Source organism: Falco cherrug, chromosome 6 (assembly GCF_023634085.1).
Source record: "Falco cherrug isolate bFalChe1 chromosome 6, bFalChe1.pri, whole genome shotgun sequence".
NCBI classification, from domain to species: Eukaryota; Metazoa; Chordata; class Aves; order Falconiformes; family Falconidae; genus Falco; species Falco cherrug.
Genome location: NC_073702.1, coordinates 46,496,016 through 46,518,047, shown reverse-complemented (window position 1 = coordinate 46,518,047; position 22,032 = coordinate 46,496,016). Strand labels below are relative to the sequence as shown.

Here is a 22,032-nt window from a genome sequence, read left to right as displayed (position 1 = left end):
ATCTTGCATGGCCCCTGTGCATTGCTGCTTAAGCCAGTGAAGATTTGAAGTGGTAAAAGCTCTGCCAAATTCTTTATCTTGGTACAAAGTTGACTATAGAGGAAGCACACTCCCTCAAAGTATTTCTGATATAGTCTTTCTCTTCTTGTGCTCTGATGAGCAAATAATTCAGAAGATAATCCTATTACCTCCAACATCTTTATGCCAGCAAAGTCCCCCAATGTAAGAGGAATTTCCTGAGACATAGCTGCAAAAATAACTTTCTGAGGTCTTCAGGTGATCTACTGTCTAGTTTTACAGATAGGCATTAATAGCTCATCCCTGAAGATGATGCTTTGCACAGCATTCACCATGCATCTGTGATACTGTTATGAGTGAATGTGTTCCATTAGCACATATGCCTATATACTATACATCCAGTAACACATATAGAGAAGCCAGAGTTTTCAAAAAGAATAGCATAATTAATTGAATATATATATAAACATTTTTAAAGGGACTTGATTTTCTCAGCACATAGGCAGTACAATAATTCAACATCCCTGTGAAAAAGGTGGCTTAATTTTTTAGATTTAAAAATCCGTATTTGAAAACCCTATTCTACCTGTTCTTTATAACTTGAACAGTTCACCTGGTTGATAATTGCATATTAGAGAATCCCAAAAAGTACTCCTTTTCCAGTTCATAATTAAATTTCTCATGTGTATTTTTAGCTCTTCAAACACCAGAGTATTCTGTATTATGTAATTTTCAGATTAACTTTGGCATATCAGTTAATAAAATAATGTTTTGACTTTGAGTCTGGGCTGAAAACTTTCTTTGTAAATTTGAATTGTACTCCCTTATCATATTTGAACTCGTAAACACTTTTCTCTAATTACCTTCTTTGATGTTTGGCAGTTGAGTGCTCTGGTTCTATTCATCTCTGCAAATGAGTGAATATTTATAGAATTATGTCAGGATAAATTAATACTTTAAAATGGTGTTTGGAAGCAGCATGCAGAATAAGTCTTAGTGGCTTAGTTAAACTGAAATAAATGTGATCAGAGATCAGTGATCCTCATACTGGCAGAAACACAGATAGTTGTGATTATCCTGGATAACTTTTCTTTGATGGCTTATGGTCTGATCTGTATGCTACTTCAGATGTGCAGGCTTTAGAAAATAGTTTACATATCTGTAAGAATTTTTTTTTTTTTTTGTGTCTAAGAGTAAGAACCCCTAGGCACTAATGCAAGTCTTGTTTTAAGAATGCTAGCTCATTAAACCTGGGGAGTGTTGGTGACAGGTGCCTTGGTGTCTGAGAAAGTGGATCTTTTATGTCCGTTACCCAAACTGAGGCTTTAAAATACTATTGTATCAACCAAGGACTACAGAACCAAGTTTGCAGGTGACTGGAAATCTGTGGAAATGTATGAATAAATAAATGAAATGCTTATCATGCACTGTTGCACAATGTCTTTAACAGTATTCAGTTAAGCAGTTACTGAAACACATCTTCTGCAGTTAAAAAAGGTAAACAAAAAATTCTCTAACTGAATAGTAAAAAAACCCAGAAAATCACAGAAGACTCAATGCCACCTGTTAACTTTACCTTTTCACTTAATGTGAGAGAAATGGTATGTGATTTAAGAGAGATGCAGCTGTTCCTGTGTTCTTTAGCCTTGGGTGTTTGTGATCCCAGTGGTATTCTATTTCAAAAAGCTTTGGTCAGGCCCAGTTTTAGCCATTAAATTTTTAAGCTATATTAACAGGAATCTTGCAAAATTCCTATTTTTCTGACATTGCTGTATGAACAGTTATAGCCACACATGCTCTTGCAAAGACTTATCTTAATGAGGTGCTTCTCACCAATAAGGGCATGAGCCATAGAGGAATAAAAGGCAGTGTTTTACAAAACTGAATTTATAATGTGAACTAGAAGTAATATACATAACATTGTGACACATTTTTACTCTCTTCCTGACCCCAAGAATATCTTATTTAAAGTTTCAGTTAGTAGGACTGTTACAGGACTTTCAGTCCATTAAGATTCATAGTTTAGTGTTGCCTTTATGGAGCTGTCAGCTAAATACTAACAGAGATCTCAATAGTCTTGTTGAAGTTATGACTTCTGATGAATGGAGTGCATTTAATACCAGAGTTCTTTTTTGATGGCTGAACAAGTTGAGAGTTCTTTCTTCTTATATTCTTCACCTCATAGAGGAGGTCCTGGCTTTGATGTTTATCTTAAAGAGTCTTGATGTTATTTTTCCACACACAAAGCCAACTATCAGACCAGAAAAGAAGGAATTTTGTTCTCCTCTTCTATTTTTAAAAGATTTGAGAAGTTGGAAGTACTAGGAGTTTTGTCTTCTTGGGTCACAGTCAAGTAAATCCCAGTATTACAAATAGCTGGAACAAGGAAATGTCACGTGTCCTACACTGTTTCTCAGGAACCAACTTTTGGCGAGTGTCAGAAGACAGGAGGATGAGCTATAGTGAACTTTGTTCCAGGACAGCTACTCTGATACCACTTCAGCCTCGCTGCCACTACCCAGCTAAGAATTTACCTAGTGAGTTAACAGATATTTAATACCTGTGATACTTGCACAATCTGTTGTGCGGATTCTGTCCAACCAACTACTGCTGTTTTGATAGAGGATCAGTAAGAGAATTAGTAGAAGCATCTCAAAGAGTTTCTTTCCTATCCGAGGATCCTTTCCTTTCCCCAGTTGATACGAAGCAATAGCTCTAAACTTTTAAAATTATTAAGGGAAATTATATTTTACATATTTGAGGCAGCTTTCAAGGAAAGAAACCATAATTGGCTCCCTTCCCAGGTTAGAATCTTTTCTTGAATTAATGGTGCTCAGTTTCTTAAATAGAGTCAGTGGCTACTCTTTTTATCACATGGTCCAGTTTTTCTTCTCTAATGTAATGCTTGAAACTTAATCACTCATTTTGAGTGATTAACTCATATGATGTGGTATTGCTTTTGTTCCCTGTAATATTACTGTTTCTGACAAATTTTACAGTAATATGGCTTCTTTGCTTTTAAAAAGTAGCTTCTGCTTAACAGCTAGCACATAAAGTTCATTGGTTAGAAATCTGAGATGGACATTTGTATTCTGGTTGATTAGCCTGCTTACACGGAGCACAGAAGAACTTTCTGTTGCCTGCTAACCTTCTCGTATAACATGCTCACAGACCTGAGATTTCCTCTTACTATTTTTCTGTTCACTGCCAGGTCACAGAATTCTGCAGAGAACTTTGCAGCCTTGCAAAGTACCAGTGAGTGCCATGACAGACTGAAGTGTTAAAGCAAAACTGTAAAACAAATATGCTGTTCTTCAAAGCCATAAAATGGCACAGAAGGAAAAGAAAATACAATTGGGATTTCTTTCTTTCTTTTAATTTTTCTTGTTAATACGTTCTCTATCAAAATATTTTTCCAACTTCTGAACTTGGAGGTTGATGTCAAGTATTTTCTTGAAGTCACTCAAGAAATAACTTTTTTTTTTCCAGCAATAGCAGACCAGATAAAAAAATACTGGTAAAAGAAGGTAAAATCCTTTCCTGTCTCAGCTCAATTAAGTTTTACTGAAAATTGGCTCTGCAAATATGTGGAAGATCAAAATTAACTGTTGAGGTACATTTAAAGGACCTTGTGTTAATTTAATATCAGTTGAGAACTGCAAGTAGCATCTCTGACGCTCCAATGTTCCAAATTGTCATGATTTCACTATTGTAAGACTCAAGTCTAGATGCTGAGTCCTCTTATACTTAGGAAGTGCTTTTCAGTTACACTGTACAAAGGTAAGTGATGAGAGATTTGGGCCTGGATGTTGCAATGGCTTTCACTACAACTAATGACTTTGCCTTGCTAGAAAGGTGTTAATTTCTGGACTATATCTGACACCTCTACTAATAGGCTGCAACATTTTTTGTGTGTGTGGTTGTACTAAATCATAGAAGGAAGACAGACTGATGCTGAGAGACCTGAAAGTGTGGGCAGAACAATTTGAAAGAGACTTAGCCCGAGCACAGGTGGCAGAAACAAGCTTACAGGAGAAATACCAGGTAAGCAGTAGGGAAAATTGTGTATGATGACAGGTTTGTCATCAGTATGTGTAACATGTACTGCAGTATTTTATGCAATCTGCAAGTCAGTATACTGTAGTTTAAAGAAATAAGGAACCAAACTGTCTTGCTTTTTATTGGTGGAAGAATTATAATGTCAGCTCCAGCTTTGCTGCACAGAACAGTGCACAGATGGTTTGCCTAACACAGAGCTTTTTCTAGCAGTATGAAGGACTGTCCTAGTTAGAAGCGAGCATGTGTCTGTACAGTCCTTCCAGATTCTGCATGATAGAGCTCAGATAGGAGGTATGGCTGAAGGCTGGATGAGGTGACAGGTGGAGAGAACAGGGCTTAGAGCTTCATTTTTAACCCCTCTCTTAAAGGTTAATGTCTAAATCAGCAATACAATTTTTGGCCTAAATTTTCTCCTGAAACTCATCTGTTCTCTAAAAGCAGCCACTGTCTGTCCCAAGTAGCATTTAGTCCATTTGCTAGTTTATCTGATCAATTATTATTTCCTTTCATATAGGATTCAGGCATCTGATTACTGAAGGGAAATACAGAAGTCCTACCTGTATTTCTCTGGAGGATTCTACAGTCTATTAAAACCGTTAATAAAATGTAATTCAGTGTAAATATACAAGTTTACTGCTACTCCTCATTGGGAAGGATTAGGACTACTATCCCTACAAAATTGCCATAGATTGTAGTACTCCATAAATGTCGAAGAATTTAAATCTCGGACTCTGTACTACATTGATTTGATTTTCTCTTTGTGCAGTCGTTTAAGCACTTCAGAGTACAATATGAGGTAAAAAGGAAACAGATTGAACTTGTAACCCAGTCATTAAGGAAAGATGGTAAATTATCACTTGATCAAGCTATGCTGAAGCAAGCATGGGACAGAGTTTCTTCCAGGGTAAGCTGAAAATTATTATGCTGTATTATTTTTATTAAATTATGAGAATTATAAATAATTCAGACACCTGTTTGCTGCTGACCTTAGTAGGCGTTAGGAACATAAAATGAACAAAGTTTTTAGCACTGTTGAATTATTTTGTTTTCAGAACATTTACTGCACTATCATCTTTAATATTGCTCAAAAGTAGAATATGAACATTAAGAATAGGACTATACTTTGAGGCTTCCCTTTATTTGAAAGCATGCTAACAGTGCTTAATCCAGTTTAAAACATTGCTGGTAAAAAATAAAAAAGATGCATGCACAATGCTCCTTCAAAAAACAGTGTTTTAATGTAAATTGCTAGTTATCTGAGAAATTCTAATACGACATTTTTAGTGTAACTGAACAAATTTATGTGTAATACTGAATAATTCATCAATAAATGAAGCTTCAATGCTGGTTTTGACCTGGTTGCAATAATAATAAATTAATATTAGTATTTGCGATAGTAATTTTGTAATAATTGAATGAAAAATACCAAGCTAGTTATATTGTTCATCCCAGATAAGAAGTTATTAAATTGTTATTACTCAGTTTGGAGGTTTTTTTAATGTCACATATTTAACAGAATTTATGTTTTACAATATTCTGGAGTTTGGACATAATTTTCACTATTTTTTCACTCCCATAACTGAGATTGCCAAAAAGGCATAGTACTTTACTGCTATATTCTAAACTCCACAGTCCTTTGAGACTCATTTGCATTTTACACATAGAAGATGTGTTCAAAATAGAGATAAAAAGATTTTATGCAAAAGCATGAAATAAGTGAGTGGAAGAAGGTCTCACATCCCTTGCTGTGCCTATTAACTAAAGACATCCCAGATCTTTAGCTTGTCATTTGTCCCAGTTTATATGTGGTCTGTTCTGTAACTCAGTTACCTTGCTGGAAGGAAATACACAAGCCAACAAATCCTTACAGAGATTTTTTTTGCCCGTGAGAATGCTGTAATTTCAGAACTAATGTGAAGTAATATACCTAAGTTTATGTCTCAAACATACTGTTAAGTGGGGGTTTTGATCTTACAGTATAAATTCTGATTTTTCTCAAGATACTTGTTTGTATAGTTAACCAAGGAAGGAAGTCCAATCCTCTTACTTTTATTTTCTAGCTACTTGATTGGCACATACACCTTGATAAATCTCTTCCTGCACCTTTGGGTACCATAGGTGCTTGGCTCTATAGGGCAGAGGCTGCTCTAAGGGAAGAAGTAACTGTACAGCAAGCTCATGAGGAAACAGCAAATACAATACACAGGAAGCTTGAACAACATAAGGTAGATTTGCGTGCATTCATTCTGTGCATTATACTTCATTGTTTCCAAAGCTGTAAATGATTTATATCATACAAAGAAAGATTATTATTTCTAGTTTTTGTGGGTGGTGTCATCTCGATGGTAGCTAAAGCTAGGTGTCCTTTAGCGATGACATGAACTGTGGTATCTGTGTACCTTACAAGTGATATTCAAAATTGCTTTTGAATGTTCCTGCTTCTTCCATCTGAAAGATACCAGGTATTGACATTTTAATTATGGCCCTCTTCTAGAATTTCTGTTGGTAAAATTCTATAGGGAGCACATAAGTTGGGCATGCTGTTCAATCAATATGGAATTATTAGGTAAAACAGGAAAAGAGGGAGCAAACATACTAAGTGTGCTAATAGTGTAGGTGATATGCACTGGGTGAGAAATTAGAATTAAGTGAATTTTTATAGTGTTGTGATAACAGATAGCATAAGAAGTCCCTTCTACTGTGCTAAACAGGAAACTTTCCCAGATTAATTTAAATAACTTTACTATTATTCTTTGCTGAGTCTAAGTTCTCATTTAAAATCAAAACTGTGAGGTTTGTCTGTGCATTTACGTAATGTATATGAGAGAAATATAGACAGAAGTTGTGAGATGATAAACTAAACCAGTAAGTATGACAGAGAAAGGAGAAAGGTGGCGTAAAGAAGGGCTGTACTTGCAGCAGCAAGACTGTAACAGTTAATATTGCTTTTTTTCTCTGTTACGACTATTTTAAAACTTGATTGCAGGGGTTTTTTATTTTTTGTGTTTCGGATATGGGTGGAGTATTTTATTAAAAAGCAATGCCATGTAATGAAAAGCTGAAAAGTTTCATGGTCATTGGAACAGGTGTGAAAGATAATGGTGGTTTAGCTGGAAGATCAGTTGGGTCTTCTGATTACTCTTTATTACAACAGTGGCAGCGCTTCTAACTTAAGCAATGGCTAAAACAATTTAACAAAACAATATTAAAACCTATGAGAGAGATATTGTTTTCTTTCAAGGTCTGATCTCTTGTAATGCTAAATTTCATCAGCTTTCTTGTTAACATCAAATGTTTCAGGATTCATAAGATTTGACATTTGTTTAAAACAAATCAAGTCAAGCACTTTTTATTATTATGAATGCTTTAGACCTCATTTTAATAGATTCATAAGAAACACAAAAGAGTGTGTCCTAAACTGTATTTACTTTGCATCAGAAATGCTGTAGTGAGTGATTTCTATGCCAACAAATAAACTTTGATTTAGGTTAATCTGTGCCAGGGGAATTTTCCCATGGGAGTGGGATGGGGAAAGCTTCAAGAGAAGCATGTGTAATTATGTCTGTTCCTGGAGTTTGTTTTGTCGCTCAGATTTGCATTGATGAATCCTAATGTGCTATTGGATAGTACCAGACATGCATTAGTTTATTTTTTTCAGTCCTTGTTTCCTAGGAGGTTGTTGGGGTTTGTTTGTTCAGATAACTCTGCCGCTTTCTTTGTATGTTTTTGTTACTCTGTATGTTTCTCTGTATGACAATGGGTTATTTTAGTAAACTGTATAGCTTACGGCCATTTTGAAAATGTACCAGCTTATTTGGACAAACCTTCATGGAATCAGGCAAGCACTTAAGTTTATTTTATTTAATATTGTCACCAAGATCCAGAAATTACAGACAATATCTGTGCTTGTTGAGGATCATTTTGCAGAGCAGGATTTCACTTCATGAGAACACTATCAATGTTTTCACGGGCTTCCAGCTGACACATGAAACTAATGGGTTTTATTTTGGCTCACCAATACACGTTAGGAGCACCCCTTTTTGTGTGACACAGTCTCAAATACAGCTAGCTGAGATACTTGTTGCAAGTCTTTCCTTTATGTTAGTCATAGGATACCCTTACTGGAGATTTTACCATGGTAAAATCAGTGCATCACTTGCATCTGAGAAAGCCTAGTTCATTTCTTGTCACAACAAGGTGTTGACTGAAGTGGAAAACAATGAAGATACCGGTGGGTTAATGGGGATGGTGGGACCATTTGGTGAGATGAGCTACTGAATTAACCATTAAATTCTGCTGTGCAAACACTGTACATTGACTGGGGAGAAACCCTTCCTCAGCACCTAGGAATAAATAGACAACTGTGATCAGTACACAAGCCTGCATTTTGTTCCCTCAGGTGAGAATGAGGGACGTTTGTATGATTTCCTTTGCTAACAGGCTTCTGAGCACTTTGTGCCAGCAGCTGTCTGTATGCAGTAAAATCCCCGCTGTTCTGTGTCCTCTCAGCCACTGGGGACTTAACGTGTTATTGTTACCGTATCTCTTCAAAGACTACTGCCAGTCATTCATTTTAATATGTAATCTCCAGGAAGCCCTTTGAAGCGGTGTTGCTTAGTTACAGTTGGAATGTGCTCTGCTGTAAGGTTTTTGCTGGTACGGTTCTTATCACAGGAATACAGGTCAGGTACCACATTCTGCATTAATTCGTGTAATATAGAGCGAGCGATTCTGAAATCTTTTGATTCTGAGAGAGTGAAAAGTTCACTAAATATTGAATATGTACTTACATAAGGAGCTGTGGATCTTCTGCCTATATATAGTGGAGTAGATTAGTTGCTGAAAATTTGAATCTATACTTAATAAAGGTTAGTATCTGTTATGAAGATGTAAAGAGTAAATTCAGCAAGATTGTGTTGTTGTGATGTTAGAGTATTTGCAGACTGCATTTCAGGGATTATTTAATACGGTTAAGAGTTCTTGTTTTATTAAACCTTTGCAGTGTAGTCTCTGTTTTAAAATCTTCCATAATTGTTAGACACAGCTTTAGCAAAGCATCTTTTAAGGGGGGTCCCTATGTAAATGTTCAAGTTGATGTAAATGCTTTTGTGGTATGCATAGCCTTGCATGCAAATGTGAGAGCATGATCAAATAGTTAACTACATTGAGTCATCAGTGCAGGCTTAAAATTGTGCTTATTAGTTAGATAGCCTACTGTGAGCCTTCTCTGATTCTCTCCTTCTCTCTCTCTCTCTCATTCTCTCTCATTCTCCCTCTCTGCACCCCACACCCCACCCCCCGCCAAATCAAATCAGGATTTGCTGAAAAACATAGATGGTCACAAAAAGGCATTTCATGAGATCCACGGGGCCAGGTCTGTTAACGGAGTACCTGTTCCACCTGACCAGTTAGAGGATATGGCAGAGAGGTAAGGTTTTCAATCTGAAATAAAAACCCTCTGTGAATGAAATGGAACCTGTCTCCTTTTTAATTTATTCATGTAGAAATCACTGTCTAATTATGTTTCTCAGTGGCAAGCATGAAAAAATTGAAAGGAAAAACCTCCTAGAATATACTTTAAAATATACCGAAAAGCCTGATGCTTTAAAGATTGATGAGAATCAACATAAGCTGTGGGTTTGGGAAGGGGATACTTTCTTACATTGATCCTGTTATTATTTGTCCCTGGAAGAAATGTTATGTAACAACAGCTGGGATACATGTGAAAAGATAAAAGAAAAATGACTTTGCAAAACTTAGCAACAGATGTAAACTGATGATTTCTATGAATAAATAGAAATGTAATTGATTTGCTATTCAAGATCTGTCATCAGAGTGATCATCATGCATAATTAAATGTAGACTCTGAATTAGGTGAAAGATTAGAAAAATATCTGAACTGTAACTAAAGCTTTCATTCTCTCCTGCGAAAATGAATATTGCTATTACAGTGTGATTCATTTTATAGGTTTAATTTTGTTGTTTCTTCGTCTGAGCTCCATCTGTTGAAGATGGAGTTTCTGGAACTGAAGTACCGTCTACTGTCACTTTTAGTCCTTGCAGAATCAAAGTTAAAATCATGGATTATAAAATATGGAAGGCGAGAGTCGGTGGAACTACTTCTTCAAAATTATATTGTAAGTTGGGGTCGTTGTCATTTTTTTATAATTACTTTTGAAATATTCATATTTCAGATTACTAGAAAGGAATAAAAGAACAGAAACAGAAATGAGACTTGCCAGTCATCAAATTCATAACTACATCCTTATGGAGTATCTTTTCAGAGGTGAATCTGTCTTCCCCATGGAGAAACTTTAGTCAAAAGGCTAAAAATGACAGTGATTCTCTTTGCACCATCTCTTAAAAAACAGAAATAATGTCCCAGCTGTTAACTGTCCAACCATCAACTTACCAAGCATAACTGGAGGTTCCAGATCCTATATTTTTACTTACCTTACACAGCAATTTCAAAGAACTCAATTTCATTTTCTTTTACCACTGCATAGATGGCCTTTATAGTGACTATACACAGTTAAGTACAGAGAGACGTTTTTGGCATGCAGTCCCTCACAGTAGTGTTTTATTAAAGTCTTCCAAATGAAGAAAAGAAAGAAGTTATGCTGGCTCTGTGTACTTGTTCAGTACACTGTACTGGTAGGGGAGTCATTATTTTAAAGAACATTTTCTTCTCCTGCTTAACATTAGTATATTATATCCATTACTTCTGTTCTGGAAGGAGATTGCTCTAGATCTGCATCATCCATATATCATGTTAAGAAACATAGGCTATTGACTTACAAATGCTGATTGATATGTTCTCTTTTGGTCTTATGCTGCTGCTGTATATTGTTAAATCCATGCTTACAGTGCCATGGGGCTGGCGGAATTGCACCATTGCTGCACTTCTACATTAGGGTGTGAGGGTTTTTTTTCAAAACCAAGGCTGGGCTAAATACTCTTTTCCATATCCATACAGGGAAGATTGCATAGCAACATTTAGTTTGGGATGAATTCATACAGTTACAGAACTATTCAGAGCCAGGACACTGTGTAGAGAAAGTTATTGATGCCCCCACAGTCTTAAAGGTTTTATGGCTTTGGAAGAAAACTTCAATAAAATTTCTCTACAAAATGAGAACTGAAGACCTGTTCACACTTTTCCCGTGCTATGTTTAAACTTAGCAGTTAGGAACATATAAAAATTCAGGAATTAAACCTTATAGCAAACCTTATAGTCAGTGACTATATTAGTAGGAGATAAAAATGTAAGTCTGTTTGTCTGCCAAAGCAGACTGAGCAATTTCAGCATTCTAGGAACATGCATAGTTAGGATCTGCAGAGAATGTATGGCTGAAAAATATTTAGGTACTGTAGCCTAAAAATAAGTGATGGTTATTACTTTATCCCATTTTCTTTTCACCTGCCTGTCGCATCCTGGAAGTAAAGGTCAGCACAGATTGTACATAATCAGCCTGAAAAATATAGTGTACCAGTCTCTCAGCTGTAATGGAGATACTGGGTACAGATATCCATGGATATTAACCCACAGAACTGTGTTTTGGCATTGCTTTATTAGCACTTTTTTAGCACCATATGCTATATGGTTTTGGGAAAAGCTACATATTTTCATTAAGGGATCTTGTCAGATGGGAGACAATATTAATCAGAAAAATGTCTCTATTTAATTTTTCAAAATATTCCCAATTGCTCTTGAGATCAGCATTATCTAAGTCATTTGATACAGCCTTTTAATTTCTTGTATGAAGTCTTGCAGTTTTTGGCTCACAGTAGAATGTCTGTGTGTATAGGTTTGGCAAAAGTGAAAGTCTGGAGTTTGTCTCATAATTCATGGTAGAGATGTAGTTCTTTATACATGCCAGATATTATTTTGAACCATAGAGCACAGAAAAATTCTGGTTGTCCTTGACTTCTAGTTTCCTTGGTTATAAACACATTTCTAAGTTATGTACTAGACAACCGGTGATTTGACACAGCAACTGTAAAATGTTTTAAAATGGAACATTTGTACATGTATACTGTCTGGCAGACTAATTTTTAAAACCATTTTTCATGTTGTATAACGTGATTTGATGAATACACAAAGTACACTGAACTTTGACTTCACCTGAAACCTGATTTTACCAAAATCACACTAGTACACATAGATTTTTTTCTCTTCTGACAGTCCAAAGCTTGCATAGACATATGTGAAATATACTTGCTTTAATTTTGTAGATCTGTAACTGAGGAGGCATGGGAGGTAGCATAAGTTAAAAAACCATTCCAAAACTCTAGATAATTACAATAGGTAAGGCAATATAAAAGCCCTGTAAAAGAGCATTTTTTCTCCTTTTTTTTTAACAGTGGTAGCTCAAGATACAGTATGCTTGCATAATTTAGAGATATAATTATATATCACACTTAAAGGAAGTAACATTTCTGAAAGACATGTAAAAAAAAGTGTCATTTGCCATAAGGCATAAATGATAAAGAGCCATAACTTTGTGACCAAAATATTTCCAGATAAATTATTAGTCATGCTATAACACATTAAAAAATAAAGGAAACCTGATGGATAAGTCAAATGTCTTTTATCTCTTAAAAAGAAATCTGCCTTTCTGAAAGGTTTAGTCGAGGAACAGTTTTTAAATTTTAACTGTATTTGTCATCCATATAGGATCATTTTCTTTTATATTAAAATGATTCCATTTAGATTTCAGTGTAAAACAGTTTACATTAAATAACTTTGAAGTTAATTGCTCACTTTCTGCATATTCAGTGCATCATATGCCAGTGAGTTTCACCAAGTCAGCAACTAGCAGACTAACTAAGAACATACTAATCATTCCATATGCAAAGTTAATAAACTGTATTTGTAAAGGGGGACTGTGCTGTACCATTAATCTGAAAAGGTGAAATCTAGGTATTATTTTATAATAATGATGACAATGTTTATGATAATTTAAATGTTATTTTATAATGATTAAAAAAATGAATGGAAGACTAATGAAGCAGAAATTTGTCATCACAGTCCTGATGTAATTTAATGGAAACTATCCATATTCTTAATACCTATCTTTGTTTTGTGTTGTAACTTTTTCTTTCTTTTCAGTCTGTTATTGAAAATAGTAAGTTCTTTGAGCAGTATGAAGTTACTTACCAGATCTTGAAAAGAGCAGCTGAAATGTACGCCAAAGCAAATGGCTCAGGTAAAGGCGTATGTTTCTTTCGTCATGGGACACCATTTAATCTCTTTCGATATAAGTATCCTCTGAAAAGATCCAATATTTGTTTCTTCCATGCAGCAGAGCTGTAAAGCAGCTGCATTTCACCAGGGAGGCTACAGCCTCTGGTAGCAATTTCACATGTTTTCTAGCATGAAGCCATCTGGTACAGAGCTGCCTGCCCTCCTGATGTTAAAATTTCTTAATCCCAGAAGAGGGTAGTCACGTTCAGACTTCCTAATGGTCAAAGTCCGTGGTCCATGCTAACTTCCAGATTGTGTTGTTGATTTGGGCCAAAAGTGTGCCAGAGACCAAGTTAGTTAGGAGTAGGGAAGATTATCTTCTGGTGCCTGGAAAAGCTCCCTGGCTTAGCTTCATTTACTAGAAAAAGACAGAAAGTTGGTCCCATTGTTGTAGTAGCAAAAGTACCCTCTGATTTACTGAAGATTCCTCATTAACTGTGAAAACCTATAAGAGGAGCCCAAATGATAGCTGAAGTATGGACAGGCACGAGAAAACTGTGTAGCCAATTCAACAGCGGCCTTCTGTAATTCCTGAACACTGCTGAGTTCAGTGAGAATGCATGAGGGCAATATTTGACCTAGATAGTTACAGACATGAGATCACTTTAATCTCTGCCGGGGAGATAACGCAGTAATGTCTGTGGAGGATTGCTGCAGCTGCTAAAGTGGTTAGCAGGTGTGGAGAGAAAATTGATATCTTTTTTTGTTGTGAAATTTAAGTTGATGATGGTGACTCTCAAATTTTACAAAAGTAAACATTTTCTACAAGGTATTCTTAGAAAGAATGAAATTAATAATTTATTCGATGCTATTAAGAAAGTCCAGTAACAAGTTATTTTCTAAAGGGCAGCTACTCACTTCTATGAATTCAGAAACAGCAGTGCAAATTAGACACCTTATAAAAATTGGTTTTAAGTTATCTATATTCTGCATATTTTATGAAGTCTCAGGATTTCCTTGGGTCCTTTTTCTTCTCTCTGTTTTCTTCTGGTATGAGGACACGCTTGTTTCTTTATTGCCATGAGGAAAATACTAAAAAATAAATGGTAAAAATTAGCAGCAGTTTGGTTTTAAAGTCAGTGGAAGGAAGATCAGAATTCCATTCAGTACTTTTCAATGTAGATATAATATGTGTTTGTACATTATACATCTCTATTATTTTCTTCTTTTTTAGGGAAACTTCCTCTCTTGATTTCTTTTATTATAGATTGGAAATTAACACCACATTGAATATGCAGTATGACTGTTGTGATATAGCACTCATGTTTTTGTACTTTCCTTAGTCTTTAATTCACAACTTTTATTTCTTAGCTGTAATTTTGGACTAAAATTGGGCTGGGAACTGAGCATATGTATATAAAAGCTTACTAAAATAGAAGTTGCAATAAAATCTATTTCCCTGATGGATACGAATAGATAGGCATAACATAAGATTTAGCCTTACAGAAATAATAATGAACCAAAATAATCAATGTCTTTCCTGTATCTCAGTGGAAGAAGTTGAGAATGTGATGAAATTCATGAGTGAGACAACAGCACAGTGGAGGAACCTCTCTGTAGAGGTGAGAAGTGTAAGAAGCATGTTAGAAGAAGTAATTGCTAATTGGGACAGATATAGCAGCACTGTGGCAGGTCTACAAGCTTGGCTGGAAGATGCTGAAAAAATGCTGAATCAGCCTGAACATTCTAAAAAGGTATGCACTAACAGCTTATATATATGGCTATTTTGTAAATTATGAAATGTGCGATGTGTTTTTGCATTTTCTTAGGTTGTTTTACAAAATGTCATACAAAAGGGAGAGATTTTTTTCAGTTTCTGGCATACTGTCTACACCCATTATAGGTGTTTCAATGTTTGCACGTATAGCATGTACAGATATATACACACCGCGAAGGAAGGCACCGCCTATGATAACATGGTTTGAGGCATCTTTGACATGAATATAGGGCAGCAGCATTGCTCAAAGATAGGAATGGTACGTGATTCACTCAAAGGCAAATACACCTCAGCACCAAAGTGCAGCTGTGCTGCATATGACAGAAAGAAAATTATTTTTTTCACTGATTTTTCTACCATATAGATGACATATTTTAATATTAGTTGCCTTCACAAGACAACATTAATAATATGCGTTGTTATGTTTGATGGTTAAGTATTTAAAAGATTTCTAAAACACCAGGGAAATGGATTAGACAGTTCCTCTTGGGGACCTACAGTCATAAAGATAATTTTGTTGTCTTTTTTTTTTTTTCCCCTTCTCTTTTAATATTAGAGTAATGAAAGCACTAGGATTTATGTTTGTGAAACTTCAATAAAGACCCAGACTAGCTTGATTAATACTTCATTTAATAGGTGCTACATTTTCACCCAATCCCAACATAGCAACTGTCCAGCTTTTAACACCAAGGTATGGTTTTCATAGGTTGTAACATGTCAAACTGATATGACATCAGGAATGAGCATTTCATTTTATATGAAAAAACAGTGTGATTATTGGTAAAAGTTTGTTAATTTAAATTGAAGTAAAAGAATCAAATACACTTTTAAAATAAAAACAAATTGTGAAAAGGATTCAATAGTCTGGCATAATATAAATACCAACAGTTATTACTGAGCAGGAAGGATGACCTCAGCTGATGAGGTTGATCTTAGCTCCTTGTGTATGTTTTATGTAAGTAACTTGGCAGTGTTTAAAATGAAATATTCATATATCCATATATATGAATAAAACAAAAATAATTACTGCACTGATCAGTTTTATAACTTTACCTTTAAAGATTTTTAAAGCAGAAATCTAAACATATCAATACAGTATATACTTGCTTCTGAATTCTAACCTAAATCCAGCAAGTACTTACCATTCTAATATATGAAGAGTTTCAAAAAGCCTTGTGGAAAACCTTAGACATGAAAGCGTTATTCTTCCCAAATGTTAATTTCTTGTTAAAATTACATTACCTGAAAACTTAAAGATTACTGATATGTAACATAATTCACTTGTAGACTGGGATACATATTTTAAAAGTTACTTCTACTATTAATGTTGAATTTAGCACTCCACAGCAATAATGTTCACTTGGTTAAAAAGACAGTTCTGATTTATCAGTTTTATATTTGGTTATTAAACCCAAGAGCAATACTTTCATTGGTTTGTACAGTTAATATTAATGCAGCTGTCCGCACAGGCATCTGGGATACCAGGTGAAAGTTGATAACTATTGCTTGGAATATGGCATAAAACTTTTTAAAACATTTTCAAAGATTTGTTTTGTAAAACCATAAACATATCAGTAATACGATGGAAAGATTTCATTGATGCTCATTTGCAAACGTTACCTGCACTACTAAACCGCACCATACTGTATCCTAGGCAAGGACCATAGGAGCCCCTTACCATGCTGTCATGCTTTCTTCTTTCCATTATCTCTATATGATTTCAAGACTAGCAAGTACCACCGTTCTTTTTGCAAAAGGAAGTGTCTTGTTGGCTTTCTCATTGGCTTCTGTTTTCAGAAACCTTATTGTGAACCTGTAGCACAGAAGAACTTGCAAAAATGATCAGTATGCGCTTGGTTTTTTCCTACTGCAAAGTTCTAGAAATTTAACAGTAAATGTATTAATGAACAAACCACTCCTTCTACAACTCATTTATTTACTTGCAGTACCTCTTCAGCACTTGCCATCATAACCCTGTTGTAACTGCACTCTCCTACACCTTTCTCCAACAGCTGTATCCAAATGGTATCAGGACTTCCAGATCTCATGTGGGGACTTCCTTAGAAAGAGCTGCATTGTATTAATTGAGGTGTGCTTCACAGTACATTCCAAACATGTCCAAATTTTACACATGCTTTAGGTTGACTTCTGAAATGGAGACAGGGTCTGAGGATGGTAATGCTTTGTGGAAATAGGTGTGTGAGAGCAATGATGCAAATAGTTTACTCCATGTGATTTTTCCTTTTTGACCTCTAGCAAGCCTGACCATTGGAGAACTGACCAGTGACAGATTCAGTACCTTTTGATTCCTTTTGGATGTGCTCACAGAAGGTAGCCTTTGCACAAAGCATGGGTTGTGCTCCACTGCGAGTAGAAGAAGATTCAAACTGCACATACAATTTACTGAGATGATTAAGTTTATTCACTGATATATCAGTTCAGAGCACCTGTACTCTACCGATCTCAGCTTTAGGAATTTAAAACACTGTATGTTGTTCAATTCTCTTTCGAACAAATTTGAGCAGTATACATCCATTTGACTTTTTTTTTCCTTTTTTGTTGTATCAGAACTGTTTTTACATGTGGCTGAGTTCTGACAAGTATGAAGTTTGAGAACTGTAGCTCTGAAACTTGGCGTGACTGACAGTTCAGTTGAACAGGACTTTTCCACACCTGCCACTGAGCAAATGATTGCACGGGACTGTCACTGTCAGATGACCAGTCTTGGAATTATAGGGTAGATTGATAGTCATAAATAAAATGGGTCAGTGCCCCTTCCTTAGCCCTGAGGACCAAGTGGCATGGTTCAGCTTGCATCCTTGTGGCTACTCTTTCTTCCTTGAAAGAACATGGCCTTATAATGCAGTCTATGGGGAACAGTCCTTGCTATGTGCCGTCCATTGAATTGTGCATCGTTTGGAAGAAAGGTAGCAGGGACAAGCCAAAACCATGTCAGAGGATGTGGGCAATCATGGGACAGTGATTGAGTTTACTGTTTTTCTTTACTGGTATAGCTCATATAGCAGGCTCTGTGACTGGTAGTCAAAAGCCTGGAGATACCTGCCTTAGGAACAGTTGCCTGTCCTCTTGAAGAGTGAAAAGGGAGGGAGGGAGCTGGTCTTTGTCCCTTCAACCAATATATGCATGGGTACCTAGCTACAAGACGCACCGAAGCATTTGGCGCTATGGCTGAGCTAGGTTGTCTCACTGGAACAGTGGAAAAAAAATCTGTGAAAACCGTCCCTTTCGCCTCCCCACTCACCTACTCTGAGACAGGAGGAAGCAATCATAAAGAATTATTCTCAGGTCTTCTGGGATGCCAGACCTTGGAAGGCTGCATATGGTTCACAGTAAGGGAAGAGTCTCTTTACAGTGTGTAAATGGCCCAGGTTACTATCAGCCCATACTGTTGCAAGACAGAAATTAGATGATCACTAACAGTATTTTGCATTATGGAGCTTTCTCTTAAGGAGGAGTTCCATTAGTTTAACTGAAGCTACTCACTGAAGTAAAATGATCTGTAAGTAAACCAGTGGTAATTTTTAGGTTATGTTCACAGACATTAAAATTCTGTTACGGCATATCTGATATGAAGAGCTTCAGAGGATAATTGTTCAAAAAGTTTTATCAAGCCATAAACCGGTGATTAAATTTTAGTTTCATAATTAAGATAAAGACTAACTGAAAAAGTTTTGGAATGGTGTTTTCATTTTATTCTTCAGGATTTCTTCCGGCACTTACCTCATTGGATACAGCAGCACACAGCCATGAATGATGCTGGTAATTTTCTGATTGAAACATGTGATGAGACCATTTCCAGAGACCTTAAACAGCAGCTTCTGTTACTAAATGGAAGATGGAGAGAATTGTTTATGCAAGTTAAGCAGGTATGTGTTTTTGCTGTTGTTACTTTTAAATACTTCTTTATTTTTCACGTTATTTCCATGCAAGCAAGACAGATGTACCCCATTAGCAGGACTATAGGACAACTTAGTAAGGTGGCTAACTGTTTGTCATTATTTAAGTTAGAAATGAATCCCTGTCAGGAGTTTATTTTATTTGGGCTTTTCTTTTGCTTATCATTTTGGTTATACAGCTTTTTGGTTTTATTTTTGTACATTTTCAGGTAGTATAAGCTGTAGTTTTTCTTTATGGTCTCCTGTCTTGATACAGTGAATATTATTTATTCATATCTTCTACTATTCTTTGAAGAAAATTATTGGCTATTGTTATAGTAAAAGCTCTGTAAAGATAAAAAGTGAGAATGGTGAAAGTGAGTATTTTTACTGCTCTTTAATGAAAGTTGCATTCAATTATTGTACTGCAACCATAAGCAAGTACAATGCAAGCTAATTAATCAAATGTTTTCCCCAAGTCGGTCAGATATTGCTTCTATCTGGTGTACAGGGAGGCACTGATAGTAAATGAAAAACTACCCTTTATCTCACAGAAGAGATTCAACTGATTGGAAAACAATTGTTGTTGCTCTATTTGCTCTTAAAAAGCAGAGAAGATGTAAGCTAAATTACATAGAAGTATTTCACACCTCATAAACACATTAGAAAATACCTTTGCTATAGTCAATATACATCTAACGGTATTTTTCCCTTTGAGTGATTTTAAATAGCAGTTGCCTATTTGAAGATGCTGAATCTGTCTTCTTTACTGGCTTGGTTATTCCATTGCAGTGAAGGTAAACTGAAAAGCAAATAATGATTGCCCATTTTTCACTGTGACTTTTCCAAGCTGTTGGCTAGAATGTTCTCAGACTTTATTTGCTGATTATATTTAGGGTGATTCACTGTCAGTAATGCCCAGGATGTAAATGCCTTTGTAGAAGTTTTGTCTCACTGGCTTTTCACCATTTCTGTCATACAGCTTTTTCCACTTTCTAAGACCTGTGTTTCCCCTTCCTCCAGCCGGCAGTTCTTTTATTGGCATTTCCCTTATCCTTCAGCTTCTGTAGGATTCTCGTGTTCTACTCTCTTTGCTGAATTTTTAAAATTGATTCTGTAGGTAATGAGAAATGAAATGAGTTGTTGGTTCTAGGTTAGAAACAAATGAGACTGGTGATCTCCAAATGATCCCAACATTAAAAAAGGCTGACCTCTTGTATGAATGTTCCTTTTAGGATCAGCACTGTTGAAACTTAACGCAGACTATTAGTGTCTAATTTAGATTAGTTTCCATTCCGTATTTTGTTGAATACATTTTTTTTCAGCCAACAGTTGCACTGAAAGCATGCTAATTCTCTTAAGTCATTAATTAATTGCCAGATACCTCATTTGGAGTGATTACCTTTTGGTTTCTTTTTACTTTACATTTTCTTAGTATGCTCGAGCAGATGAACTGGACAAAATGAAGAAGGAATACTTGGATGGTGTTGCCCATTTAACAGCTTTTATTGATGGAAGCAATAGGAAATTTTCAGTCCCTGTAGAAGTGTCCTTCCTTGATGTCAAAATGTTTGTGCAAGATTTAGAAGTGAGTGTCTTTCTTCCATTCCTTTCTTTATCCTTCATAAGAGAGAAACTTGTAAGTATTTAATTCTGATAGCATGAAATTAATTTAATATGCATTTCCATTATTACTTTTTTTTTTACCAGTGGTGCTTTTTTGTGTAATCTCTGCTATAGCTAATATGACTAATCGTATTCTATGAGTGACACTCCTAGAACACATTTCCAAAATGCTGTCCCACTGGATATTTCTGTGTAGTTTTAAATCACATTCAGTTGAACTGACTGATACCCTTTGGCACAGTTTCTGTGCATATGAAAGATGATCCAGTATTCACTAAAATCAGGAATGAAAACAATTGATAATTGGAATAGATATCTTTTCTCTCTTGAGAAGGACGTGTATCTCTCATGAATGCATAAATGCTGTTGTTGAAATAATTTTTGAAACATTTGTTTCAGAATATTAAGCAGAAATTGCCTGCAATGGAAGCTCAGTACAAAATGGTTACAAGAACAGTGCAACTTGTTACAAAAGAAATTTCCCAAGAGGAAGCAAATGAAATGCTTGGAACTTTGACAAGGATCAAAGAGCAGCTGAGCAAGGTTGCAGAATACTTTTTCTACTACATGTGTTGTAGACTGTTGAACTCATAAATAGTAAGCTGCCCCACATAAATGCTCAGATATATGCATTTGAGCCAACATATAGTAACAATAGACTGATTCAGGGTGAAGAACATGTTATTCTTTTAGACTTTAAGACAACCATTCTTAAATTTAATATTCTTTTCTGTAGGAAGTAATACATGATAGGATTGACCTATCTTAAAAGAGGCAGGTAACAACTATGTAAACCCATGTGCAGAGGAAGTTACTATTTATTGAATTTTACAAGTTTTTTTTTAATAATTATTTTTCTTTCAAATGGCCAAAAGGTTAAAGAGTATACCTGTGCCCTGCTGTATGAAAGCCAGCATCTGCTGTCTCCACTGGAAGAACTGGAGAAACAAATCACACATTTTTATGAATCTCTTGAAAAGGTCAATGAAATAATTTCTATTGTGGATCCTGAAGAACAACCTACAACTGTTCTTAAACAAAAAGCCCAAGTAAGTTTCAAAACCAAAACCATCTTAGAAAGATCTGCTGCCTCTCTGAGTATTTACAATTAGCTTTCTAGGGATTTGGATTGCAACTTGGTAAACTGAAAAAATGTTTCTTCATATTTAGGCAGTGTAGCATATCCTGAAGACAGCTACGCATAAACATGCAAAGACTGAAACTTGTGTTCCCTCCTAGTTCCCATGGTTTCAATCCAAGAAGTAAATATAAGACTTCCCCCCCCCCCCCCCCCTTCCCCCCCAATCTAGTGGAACTTGGACTGAAATATCAGAAATACATTGATTTTTTTGTTAAGCAGATGAAATAACATGATCGGGAAATTCCTTAGATTTTCTTGGACAATTATGGAAGTTTCTTGGAAGTCCAGAAGTGGTTTCTTTGAAGTACATTGTAGTAGAACATTAACT

The 22,032-nt window shown here is 35.7% G+C and overlaps 1 protein-coding gene across 15 annotated transcripts in view; it reads left to right on the top strand.

Annotated features, from left to right (window-relative positions):
* SYNE1 (spectrin repeat containing nuclear envelope protein 1) overlaps positions 1 to 22,032 on the top strand; it is a 316,896-nt gene that overhangs the window by 81,736 nt on the left and 213,128 nt on the right. For all 15 annotated transcript variants that reach the window (XM_055714587.1, XM_055714586.1, XM_055714589.1 and 12 more), the window contains 11 exons: positions 3,955 to 4,062; positions 4,844 to 4,981; positions 6,138 to 6,302; positions 9,393 to 9,505; positions 10,046 to 10,214; positions 13,190 to 13,286; positions 14,816 to 15,018; positions 18,764 to 18,928; positions 20,373 to 20,525; positions 20,963 to 21,106; positions 21,439 to 21,612. In XM_055714587.1, the coding sequence (XP_055570562.1) occupies positions 3,955 to 4,062; positions 4,844 to 4,981; positions 6,138 to 6,302; positions 9,393 to 9,505; positions 10,046 to 10,214; positions 13,190 to 13,286; positions 14,816 to 15,018; positions 18,764 to 18,928; positions 20,373 to 20,525; positions 20,963 to 21,106; positions 21,439 to 21,612 (1,629 nt within the window). The remainder of the gene's footprint in view (positions 1 to 3,954; positions 4,063 to 4,843; positions 4,982 to 6,137; positions 6,303 to 9,392; positions 9,506 to 10,045; positions 10,215 to 13,189; positions 13,287 to 14,815; positions 15,019 to 18,763; positions 18,929 to 20,372; positions 20,526 to 20,962; positions 21,107 to 21,438; positions 21,613 to 22,032) is intronic.